Raw genomic sequence first — 12,453 nt, 5'->3', positions numbered from 1 at the left:
GGTATTTAGAAAAACCTACAGAAAATGAAACGGGTGTCAGAGGTTGGATTTCCAGATGAGGTAGATTCTGTGATGCAGCCCTACAAGCTCTACAGTGACCGCATTGGGAGTAGCGTTAATTTTGGTCCCCCAAAGAAGAGGACTACGACGGCACATAGATTATTTGCTATAACATTAAGAGTTCTCATCTTGCCAGAAGGAAAACAGTGTAGTCCTACCTGTTCAGGTGTATTTCAAAGCTTCGTAATCCATAGGAAAAATTTCCAGGGAATTTCACTTTATAGTCAAGAGTTTCACCGTGTCCATGCACGCTGTCATTGAAGAGGAGGTTCCGCTAACCCGGTAGGGAGAACAAAACGAGACAGCGACGAGGCTGATCAAATGAGGATGATGGCTTTGCTAAGGGATCTCAGCACCGGGCAGGCTGGCGTCATCTCCATGCTCAAGCTTAATGGTGAGACCGGGTTGATTCAGCCAGGCTGTCTGGAGGGAAGGAGATGTTCTTCCTGCCAACTGTGACGCATAGACCCAACCGGGGGGCTTGAAGTTGGCTTGAAAAGTTCAGCAGAATCCACGTGTTGTTCACAGGAATTGTAAACGACCATTTCAAGGGATTTGTGGAAGCCTGTGGATGCTTGGGGAGCCAGACAGCTCGTTGCAAAAATACAATTATCTTCTGCTCAAACATGTGATCTAGGTAAACACATTAATATTTTATAATGGTTGTTAGTTGTCAGATGTCGTCTATTCAGTTTTAATACCAAGAGCAATTTTTTCTCTCCAGTTCGTAGGCTTTCTGTGTTTCTGACTTGCTAAGACCCAATGTGAAATAAAATCGAGACTGTTGCTAGTGAAGTGTGTCCTATTGAGATACTGCAGCAATTCACCCTCTGGGAAGAAACCAGTTGTGGGAGATGCGCAACGTTGTCGCCCCCAAAGTGTTTCAAGCTTGGCCCTGTCCTAGCTCGTCTTAGTGAATTTTCAGGCTCCCGGGAGGGGTTATTAGGTTTGTCGCAGCGATACAGTTGGGCCGAGTGGAGAAAAGTTAACAATTACGATATGCTGGATTTGATGGATTGGTCCTCTAGAAAATTGTCTAAAAAGCATCTTCTGATAAAAATTGTGTAGATGCAAGCGGGACAACCTTGAGCATCTGTTCTGTAAATCAATTTGAATAAGCACGTACAAACATGCTTTATTTACAGTTACTTTGGGTGGAGATAAAACAGGAGGAGAAGGTTCAAAACTCATTCCTAACAATTTGATCGTCATTGGCACCTTGAGAGAGAAGCTGGTGCAACTTTTCAAATTCTTTTTTTTTTTTTCATATGTACCTCTTGTACCTGAAAAAGTGTTTGAAACTGTTCATAGATTCTCTTGAACTGTAAGAATATTTATGCTGAAGTTGATTCGGGTTCATCTTTTATTTATTTTCTGTGATTTTTTTTTTCCCCCTCCGTATAACTTATTTATGGTGATAACAATATTTTCCTGGCACGCTGAGATTTACCGGGTGTAAATGTTGTGGGCGCTGGGAGCGCAGAATTGCCTGATGCACATATTAGAGAGAGGAGCCGAAGGACGAGAGCCACTACAACTCAAGGCACAGCTGCTGTGGCTGACGGACGCGATATTTGCAGATATTGATTGCTAAATGCTGGGGGGGGGGTTTCTGCTTATTGTCGTCTTCGGTTACGCGTATCAAGATGATACGGGTTTTTTTAAGGAAACATTTTAAATATTTCAGGTTTTGCAGATTTTTCACTTTGGATTTTACGTTGTCAGTATTTGAAAGCCTGATGCGTTTTTTTAACGGGGATAAGCTAGGAGGTGTCGAGAAAGGTTACTATATCAACTCTCTCGGCAATGGAAGTTGGAGAAAAATAAAATGAAAAAGTACTATCCTAGCATGACTGACCCTATATGAGCTGAGCTGAACTCTTTCATTGGAGGTTTTAGGTTTTGGTGCTTTACTGTTTTTCCCAGTTGGGGTGAAGTTTATCCATGGAGAAAATTGGTTATGAGGAGAGAATAGAAAAAAAATGAAGAGAGAAGGCTGTGCAGAGAAAAGAACCAAGCAGTTTTCTGATTAAAGTCTTGGGGAAGTTGTGACCAAGATGATAACTTCGACAGCGTTGAGATAGGCAATAAAAAAGTGACTCGAGTGAGCTTCAGTAGCTTGCCCAGTCCTAAGTCTTGCTTAAGATATTTTACTAAAAACTGAGACAAACTGTTGTTAGGCCTTTCAGTGACTTTTTCTTATTTGCCCATATAACGTTTCACAAGACAAAGATTTATTTGCATTGCCAAAAGAAAAATTGGATGTTTAACCCTGCCCTGTTTTCCTAACCACATGAAAGCAAACCGCGCCTAGCTGTTTGAAATTGCATTTGAAGCCTTAACTCATGTCTTGCGTCTTTCCAGGAGGATTACAGTATTACTGTGTCTTGCTTAATTGCCTAATTATCTGTTTGTGGTGCAAGCGAGCATTAACATACGCATCTCGTTTTGCCTTCGCTGTCAGCTTTCAAGGGTTTGGCATCATCCTACAGCACGTCTTCAGCACAAGATGTACTGAATGAGCTGAATTTTTTGTATTTTCACTGCTGAGTAAGGACGTTGGGGTCGAAAAGATACTCTGGTGATTAACACATCTTAATACGGAAAATTGCAGCCTGCCTTGTTAAAAAACTCGAACACAAGTTCCGTGGAGGAGCAAAGGGGTCTTTGCCTTCTCTTCCTCATCGACGAGATCCTGTGGCTTTCCCTGTGCTGTGTCAATGATTTCCTAGACTGTCATCATTTAAAATACTACGAATTAAACAAAGTGAAAGACTCAGGGAATTTGTGGCACAGGATATTTCCAGAGCGGTGACGACTGTAATTATGCAAAAGGCCATTACAGCGAGCAGCTCTAGATACAAACCAGCTGAAATACCTTTCCCGACTCTGACCTCTTGCCTCATATTTATTACAATAATGGGTCAAATATGGCTTTTTTCAGCTGCTTTTCATAAAGCAAGATAATTAAGCCTCCTTTTGTTCTTCTGGAAGCGGCCACTTGCCTTGGGGCCAGGCATCTCCTGATGCAGCAGGACACTTAAGTACCCACTTAAGAGCGTACGGCACGCTTAAGCCGCTCGGGCAAAGCGCAGCCGGAGCAGTTGGACCGCGCTGGAGGCCAAAGGGAGCGCGGAGTCACCCCGGTTAACCCCGCACGGCGCAGGATATTGCATTTCCCACAGCTGCCCTCCGCTCGTGCCAAATGCGTCAGGTGGAGGAATTCTGCCCGTGGCTGGTTTTTCACCAGCAGCTGGGGGGTGGAGCTTTTCGGGCTTTATCCTATATAATGTCCTGTGATCTTGGAACCAAGTGAGTTAGGAGGGGGAAAAAAAAAAAAAATGCAAACGACCTGCAAACTGTTGCCTCTGTTAACCTGCCCTGTGTGTTCCTCACCCGCTAAATAGCGTTAATTCTCTTGCACCCTAAAAGTCGTCATTGAGAGAGGGCCATATTAAATATCCTGTTCTTATTCCTAAATGTGTAAATATGGTCCTAAATGATGATTTTAAAAAAAAAAATAAATTATTTTTTCAACTTTTCAATTATTTTATTTTTTTCCCAGCTTCTTAATAGCCATTTCCATTCTCTGGCTGTACGTTCAGTGCCTCAGGAGTGTCACGAACATATAGAAGCTGGAGGAACCGCAGGGCTTTCCTTGCTGGAGCTGTGGCGATAAGGCAGGGATTAGTCCAGAGACCGTAGTTTGCAGCGGTTCGTCCTTTCAAATTAGCCCAACTCTTTTCTCTCTTGGCAAATGGCGCTTTCTTTTTTGAAAAAGGAAAACCCGTGTGTGACGGACCCATTGGGAATGATGGAAATGTGTAGGAGGGAACTATGCTTTTCACCCGGAATGTTTTCAGTTAGCGGTGTTGATTGATTTCCCTTATTAAAATCACTAAAAATATCCAATTTGTATTTCTTATGTAGTCTGACACTCTGTAATACTACTACCAAAGACATAACAGTTACATTTTTTAATTCTTTTTTTTTTTTTCTCCAGAGCGATGCTCGTTAGTTGATTGAATGGTCATTGGGTCCACTTGTTTGAGTCACTCACGATATAAAAAGATTGTCTAATTCTTTTTCCCATATGTCTGTGCCCTCTGTATCTCCCCTGGGGCAGAGGATGGTGTTAGGGGACTGCTCAGGCTACTCACAGCTCGGACAGAAGACAGCTCGGTGCTCCGTGTATCAAGCACTCCTAACGTTTCACCCTCTCTCGCTCAGTTTAACCCAATCGAAGCCAAATTTACTCTTCGATGTCATTAAGCAATTTGGCTTATGACAATTCACTTTCCTTTCTGCCTTCACTTTCTTTTCCTTCTCCGCCTTTTCTTTTTTTTTTTTTCTTTTTATTTCTCTCCGCTGTGTTTTTGGCTGCTGTTTCTGTTAAGGTGAGAAAGCTAAGGAATGGAAATAAAGATTGTCCTTCACTTTGAAAGCAGAGGGATTTCTAGGGTTTCTGGTTGGAGGACAAGGCTACGGTGGTGGCACCTCACCATCATGGGACACGTTGACAGACTGAAAATTTATATTGGAGGGAGGGGAAACTTCAGCAGTGATTTCAGTGGGCTCAGTCCCTAAAGGAGCTGGATAAAGAAATTTGGAGCTTCTTGGCATTGGTTATTGCATTTCCACCCCTTCTCCAGCGTGTCTGAGGCCATGTTTCCCAGCAGATGACCAGCCCTGGCCCTGGTCTGGTCGGTCACAGCCATCCCCAGCATCTTGCTGCCAAAGAGCCACGTTGGCTTGCGTGGCTCCCAAGTGGAGACTCTTCCTCTAAAAATGCCCCTTTATTTTTACAGCTCCTTCAAACATCTGATTGGCGGCCTAGATGACGTTTCCAACAAAGCCTATGAAGATGCAGAAGCAAAAGCAAAGTAAGTGTCTGCTCGTTGTGTTCAGCATAAAATCTTAACCTCGTTTTTATTGACGGTATGTCATTGTAATTCCAAAAACACCTGCTTTTTCTCAACACAGTAGCGTAAAACAGCTTGGGAAGTTGTGAGTTAGGTGCTAATTCTGAATTTTCCTCTGGATGAGCCTCGGTCTGTCTCCCTGGTTCTCTCCTTGAACATGGGAGGAGCGGAGGGCGATGGGTCTCCTCAGGGCAGGGCTCGGAGCCGAGTGGTCCCAAGGTCCCTCTTAATCACAATGTTTGAGTCCACGGAAGTGTTGGATCTTCAAAACTGAGCGCAAAATAATTCTCTTGAAATAGTTTAATGTGAGAAATTACAGAGCTTGGTAATGAAGGAAATTGTTGTGGAATAAAACATGTCAGAGATACTTTGATGTGAAGCAATATATTGATCGGAAGTCCTTCCAGAAACATTCATTCCTTTCAGAGGTGAGCTGTAGCGTATTGTGATTTTAAAATATTTCCCAAAAAAACACCCCGCTCTTCATTCAGTCTTGATCTGCAATTTGTTTTCAACAGGAAAACTTTGCGATGTCTGTACTTTGATTCTATACCAACAATTAAGCTTTTGAAGAGGAACCTGTTGATTAGAGGGATACTGAATATAAGCCAATATAATTCAAAGGCAAAAGTAGTTTAAAAGAAAACTGAAATTTGCTCTATACAAAATGATTTTACTTTTCCTCTTGGAAAATAATTTTACTTTTTTTCCTGAATTTTTTTTTTTAATTATTATTACCACATGGAAGAAGAGGATAGGTGTTTTCTCCAAGTCATATGCTGGGTGTGACTGTTAATCAGTGATCCGAAGCCATCTAAATTTAAGATTGTTCTTCAGTTATACATAGTAACTTCTTATTAAACCAGAGGGGATTGAAATAGTGTATTAGAAAGGAATTTGGCACTTCTCTGGAGAGAAAATGAGAAGCCCTAATTAGTTAGTCGATTAAAAATAACTTGTTGGTTGTTTGTTTCAGAAAGTAAATATGCATCCCAAGAAATTTAGTTTTTTGGACAAGATTTGCTAATATTGCAAAGTACCCACAAATTAAGATAGTCTCCTCTTTTTATCGTCTTTGAGTGAACTCTGAAATACATTTTTCATCACATTTAATTTATTTTAAAGTACTAGAAGGCAGCCCAGGCTTGCGTTTTTTAGAAGAATATTTCCCTACCCCAATTCAAACGTGTAAGCTTTTCTTCTTCAAATGCTTCAGTTCCCTCAAATTCTTGTCGACTGAACTGAAGAGGCAGGGGGGGCTGGCAGCCTCTGTTATCACCCCAGAACATAGCTGTGTGGGGCGCGGAATGCCGCATCAAACGGACATTTTACAAACAGAGGGAAGATAAGCTTAAGCAGCTTCAGAGAGACGGTCCCAAGTATCCCAGGCATGTGCTATTATTATTTTAAGTGGTTTTTTTTTTTTTTTAGTGTAACTAGTTGGATTATTTTGATTTCCGTTTGAATAAAAAGGAGGAAAACATCGGTAATGAAACAGGGCATTTGGGGTTTTAGTAATAACACGATGCTGTTATCACAGAAGCTTTTATGCCCCATTAGCACCAAGCAGAATTTGCAAATAGGACTTGTCGTTCCCCAATTCATAGTCAGTCTTTTCACATCTATGATTTTCAGCTGTATTATTAATGGAGTATCACGTAGTAATTTATCGTCACAGGCACAGCAGGTTGCATGGGAGGCTTTTCCAGGGTAGTTTGGTGAATTTTAGGGAAGGACTGTCAGGATCCCTTGTGTGCTTTATAACCTGTCTTTGCGAGGGGGGCTGCAGTTTGGTGGATAAACTCTTTATTTTGGGGAACCAGCAGGCCAGTGTTGACCTGAACACCCTTCGAGCCTTTATCTTCTTTATTCCTCTTCTTGTCTTCTAATGCCAAGTATTTCATCCCAACGGAAGGGCAAAGCAATGGAGGAACTGTTCCCTAAAAGAGGAATCGATTAATTTTGATAGGAAATTTTCTGTCTTCAAAGTCAGAGGTCTGTGCTTGAGCCCTGTCACTCGAGACCGCAGGTGACAGTGTCATTAGTGCCCTTCGCGTATTGACGTTTTGACTTTGAATAAGGAAAGGGGATCAGTGCTGTCTGCCTGGAGAAACTTTAAAAAAAAAAGAATGCTCTTTCGAAAGATACGGCATTTATTAGTGAAATACCACATTCACGTTTGCTCGAGTCCTTGGAAGCAAGCGCATGGCTGTGAAAAGATGAATAGAAGAGGGAAAAATGGCCAGGTTAGTTTGAGAGTAAAGCGAGATGCTTTGGAAGCTGCTGCGGAAAGTTTTGTTGCTCGAGTGTTATTGTTTCTGTATCTCGCAAGATAAAACTCCGCTGGGAGAAAAGTCGACTTGGCGGAAATTGTAACCTGGATTACTTTTCAAGCAGCTGTTAATTAGCTCCAGCTAATTGTCCTTCAAGGGTTTATCTTTTCCGAGGGCAAGTTTGCGAAAGGGGAGAACTTGGCACGTAAAGCGCGTTCGGCTTTACACAAACCACATAAAAAACCCATCTTCCCTCTTGTTGTGTCCTTGTAGCTAGCATCTCATTTTCAGTGCTTGTATGGCAGGTGGCAGAAGGTCTGTGGATGGATGGAAATTTTCTCTGTCCCCACGTCTCGCCGTCTGTCAGGTGGGTCGGGATGATCCACGCGAAGGTCAGACGTTTAGCAGGCATCACCAGGCAGAGTAAGTGCAAAGGATGTCATTGTGAGACGTCGTTACAGAGCATCAGAACCTGCTTTTGGCTGGTCTGGTGGCCACGTTCCGGGCCAAACCGTGAACAATTTCGTATTTTCTTATCAGTTAAGAAATATGAACTGAAATGATACGTATAAAAATATCTACAAAATGTATTTTTGTATAAATCTACTATATCAAGGTAGATATGATGTAAAGCTCCTGAGACACCTCTTCTGGATTATTAAATTCCTGTTAATTTGTAGGCTCTTGTGCAGCAAAAGCACCCTTTTAGACTACATCTGATGCAGGCTTCATGTTCCTAAAGCAGAACTTGGGCCATGGGCAGGAGTTCGTTGCAGAAATGATGACCAAATGGGTGGCAGTGGTGGGTTTTTTTTTTTTATCTCCATGCTAGAGCCAGGACCCTGGGGTCACAGAGCTGGTAGTGCCACTGCAGACACAACTGAGAGGATGTTAGGCAGAAGTTACAGGGTCAGAAGATCTTTCCATGGATCCAACAGTCCTCCAGGTCTGAAAGGGAACAACTTTTAGTTGAGTTTCTCTCTTGGCAGCCTGGTGTTTCCCCAGCCAAGCCTCAAGATACAGTTAGGGTGCTCCTAGGACTTGGGAAAATGTTCTGGCGATCAAACTGCTGTAGACAACTGAGCCACCACTTCCTACCCTCGGGCATGATTTGAAGGAAAGGACCAAGCTCTGCTTAGCTCTTGAAGGCAAAGAAAGAGTTCAGCTGAGCAGAGGGGCTTCCTGCACTGCTAAATGAGGTGTCACAGGGGGGACCATGACTTGAGGTATCTGCATGCTGGCCGTCACGGTTGTAGGCCTCTCTCCATGCTGAACGGGCACCTTGTGTCCTACATGCCTGGCCCTTGGCCCGCCCAGCACACGGCTGTGTCAGCGCTCCAGTGGGAAGGTGCCCAGGGGTCGCTGCCAAGCAGACCTCGAAGGAAGTTGTGTTCTTCAAGGGCTTTGGCCTTCCCTCAAGAAGACACGTCTCTCTAGGAAAGCAAGCGTATTCCTGCACTGCTGAAAGCTGGGGGATTCAAAAAAGTTGTTCGTGTGCTAAAGCTGAGTCATTTTTGATGCTTTTTTGTGAGTTTTCTTAAATTCAGGTGAACCTAAGAACTGTGGCTTTCAGCTGAATGGAAGAACCCTTTTTTATCTTCATGATTACAGAGGTTGTCTTTATAACGTGAGCTGACTCCAGCACCAGAACTGGTTTACTCGTTTACAACATACACCTTGCTACCCAACTAATACCTGTTTTGGGATGCTTTCCCCTGGTTTTTGCAAGCCTGGGACTGGCAGTTCTCCTTACCATCCATTCTTTGTGTGCAATCTCTTAAATCAGAAATTGTCGACGTATCGTCTGTGAGACTATATAATTAATATTCTACTCCTCGGATGCATTCAGATAAGTTAATGAATTCATCGACTAATGGATATTATAGTTACATCCTTACCAGAGAAAAGGTGAAGGAGAGAGGCAAATTAATTCGCTTCACGTTCTGAGAAAATGGGAGTTTCAGAAGAACGGCGCTCATGTCCCAGTGTCAGGCGTTGGTGTTTGGGGCGTGAAGGAGATACCTACGTAAGCAGGAGATCCATCTGAGCGTAGGCCAGCTCCGGATGGAGCCACTGCCACAGCTCCCGTACATCCGAGGGGAAACGGGTGGTTTCTGCTGCGGTCGTTGGTGCCAAGCGAGGCGAGGGTCCGGCGAGCGCTGTCAGCTCCAGGCATGCAAATCTGTCATGTCTTCCCCATCCAGAAACTCCTGAAGTCAATTGCCGCACGCCGCTTTAACCACTGACGAGGGCATTGGGTGAGGTCCCCTGTGGCTTGGTCCCACCTTTCCGTGACGTGGCTGCAGCAAGGGAGAGCCTCCCCCGTGGCGCGGAGACAAGGACACCAACAAGGTGGCCCTCAGCCCCAAGGTGGGAAAGCTGGTGGCTGCCTGGGCTTTGCCCGGCCAGGCTGAGCATATCCACCTCTGTGGCTGGGGTCCCTGCGCTCCTTGTCTCCTGTCACATCCAGAATTATCTGCTGACGTTGATCTCCTGTGGCAGCGGGGCTTGAAGTGAATACCCTCTCGAAGTCCAGACTCCGGTGCCTTCCTGCTGTTGCTCCAGGCCCTCTGCAGACGTAGGCTATTTTGATTGCACTTTTTGCCTTTTTTTTTTTTTCCTCCCTTCATTCCAGCTGCGTCGCAGCCCTGGGGGAGTACGTCTTGGGATTCGCGGCCAAAATTGTCTCCTTTTCACAGGAGTCGAGGAGGCGGGGACCTTCGTGGAGGCGTACCGTGCATTTTCCTTTCCCGGCAGCTCTGCCCCAAACACCCCTCAGCTCTGCTCGAGCTGTGGTTTGGTGAAGAGCTCCATCCAAACCATTGATTTTACTGGCCAGTCGTCCCTTTTTTCGCTTTACGCCGCCTCTCTCGCTACGTTGATTCGTAACATAGCGATTTATTGACTGTTTTAGTGCAGAGGGTGGTTATTGATGTTTTTCAGTTTTATATGCATACTTTGTAGATACTTTTCCCCTCCCGCCCTGGCTTTAAAGGTAAAATTGACTTCATTCTACCAAGGAAGGTACAGATACAGCTTTATAGTTCGAGTAAGCGAGGTGGCATGGCGCCCAGTCTTTTTTCCTTTCGTTTGCTGCTTACAAAATGACCTTTTTTCGAAGATGCCAGTTCAGGAAAAGTTTTCGAAGCAGGTGCTTGTCTGCGTGGCTGGACTGAAGCCTGCTCCCGAGGTCTCCGGCGGCCGGTAGCCGGCGTTCAGGTGCCATCTGCTGTTGAAGGCTTCCCCTGAGCTCTGCCCAAGTCGCGGGTTTTCCGCACCGTGAAATCCCCACGTCCCCCGCTCCGGCTGGTTTCTCCCTTGCCGACGTGTTTACAAGAGAGAGTATTTTCACATCTCCTGGGCGGCTCCTGGGCGGTGTTCCTCGGAGGGCTGCTGCTGACTTGACGTGTTTCTCCTTTTCCTTTGCTTCCTGAGGTCTCCCTTGAGACCTAGGTGAACGGGTGAAATCGTCTCCGGGAGTCGAAAGCTTGTTGCTTGCGGATAGGTCTAGGCGTTAGCAAGTAGCACAGATCCAGAGGAATAGATCCGGAGAGAAAAAACCGTTGGTGACAAGGACATGCTGTACAGATTATTTGCATTTCCGCGGGGTTTTCCTGTGGGCTCCTTCAAGTCTGGTTTCCTGGGCTCGGTGTTAAACAGCACTTGAGGTGCATAAAGCTCCTGAGACACCTCCTCCGGTTCGGCGTCACCTGAGGAGCCCGGTTCTCACCCTCTTGTCCCGCTCCATGACACGAGAGGGATTCCTCAGGGGACTTGCTCCAGAAACGCGTTCCTCATCTGGGCTAAGAGCGATTTTAATGCACCTTGCGAACCCAGGCTGCTCTTCATTGCTTCCCCGATTGGCGTGTTCCTCTGGAGGTGGTCGGCAGCAGTCGGGTCAGACGCGGTGTACCTGCAGCGTAGACATCTGCTCTTTGGTGGTCTGTAGGTACAAGTTCAAGCCAACCTCTCCATGAACGTGTTAAGGCTGGAGTTGGCCCTTAAGCTGCAAAAAATGGGCCGTGGCACGCAGCAGAAACCATCTTATCGTCATCCAAAGTCCTGTTGCAGTATGGTGGGGAGGCTCTGCCCCAGCGTCGGCAAGCGCACTGGTGGTTGGAGCCGGTCCGGGGATTTGGGGTGAATAATGAACAACCCCTGGTATTAGGCAAGGATGCTTTTTATTTTCTTTATCTTGTTTTCTTTTAGAAATATAGAGAAGATAAGCCTAGAGCAAATTTAACCCCTGCCAAAAGGGAAATTTTCAAAGTTAAATGTTCCAAAACGGGAGCTACCAATTAAAGAGAACGATTTCATGAAGGTCTGACTTTCTGGTGGGCCGCAGCTTTTGAAAACTTTGGCTCAAATAATTCACCGACGCACGGAATGCGATTAGATTAGTAATTTTTCTGCAAGAGAAAATATTTTCTGGCTTTACAGCCTTAGGAAGGTCTGGGCAGCCTGCAAACCGTAATAATTGGCTCCATCTCCCTCTACGGCAATTGTTTTCTGAATTAGGGACCATCTGGGAACTAGCTCTTGCCTTGGCTATCTGTGGTGCCAGACTGCGGGGGGGGGAAACCTCGTGGGACGTGCAAAAAGGGGGAAGAAAGCTCGTTAATGCTCTGAAAAGCAGAGGTTGCGATCTTTTCTCTTAAGCTGCGTAAATAATTAACATAATTCTCCTGCTTGGTGAGCGCCGTGGAGAAATCGTAAGTGATCACTGATACCTGTGAAGCGCGTATGAGTTTAAATATCTCGCTGTTTAGAAAAACCAAGAGCTTTTTTTTTTTTTTTTTCCTTTCTGCTGGAAAATTTTGCGCATAACAGAGTTTAGCCTTAAAAAAAATGCGTGATTTCATACTGAAGCCACTGGTAGTTTGTATCCAAGTCTGGCTGTTGAATTTTCCCAGCTGCTGTAATAAATAGGTGTTTACGTAGAAAATCACTTCTCAGAAATGGTTTTAAAAGGCGAGGGCACATCGAGATAACACGCAGGGTGATAGCCCCAAATGAAGGTCGTGGAGCCTGCTAAATCGTGACTTTTTTTTGAAGGCAAATTGCTGTTTTCTTGAAGATTTGCATCGCTCGGGCAGAGATCTGCACCGGGTAGACTTTACGGCTGCTTTCCTCCTGAGGAAATGCACTGTGTAATGCAGTGTGTCGCTCACGAGGGAGATATTAAATTAGCTTTTAAA

The 12,453-nt window shown here is 44.9% G+C and overlaps 1 protein-coding gene across 3 annotated transcripts in view; it reads left to right on the top strand.

Moving 5' to 3' along the window:
• The window catches only part of PRKG1 (protein kinase cGMP-dependent 1), a 507,011-nt gene that overhangs the window by 433,385 nt on the left and 61,173 nt on the right, over positions 1-12,453 (top strand). For all 3 annotated transcript variants that reach the window (XM_075759023.1, XM_075759022.1, XM_075759024.1), the window contains exon 9: positions 4,869-4,943. In XM_075759023.1, the coding sequence (XP_075615138.1) occupies positions 4,869-4,943 (75 nt within the window). The remainder of the gene's footprint in view (positions 1-4,868; positions 4,944-12,453) is intronic.

The sequence above is a fragment of the Balearica regulorum genome, chromosome 7 (assembly GCF_011004875.1).
Source record: "Balearica regulorum gibbericeps isolate bBalReg1 chromosome 7, bBalReg1.pri, whole genome shotgun sequence".
Classification (NCBI taxonomy): domain Eukaryota; kingdom Metazoa; phylum Chordata; class Aves; order Gruiformes; family Gruidae; genus Balearica; species Balearica regulorum.
The sequence above is the reverse complement of the archived record's forward strand: the minus strand, read 5'-3'. Positions and strand labels throughout refer to the sequence as shown.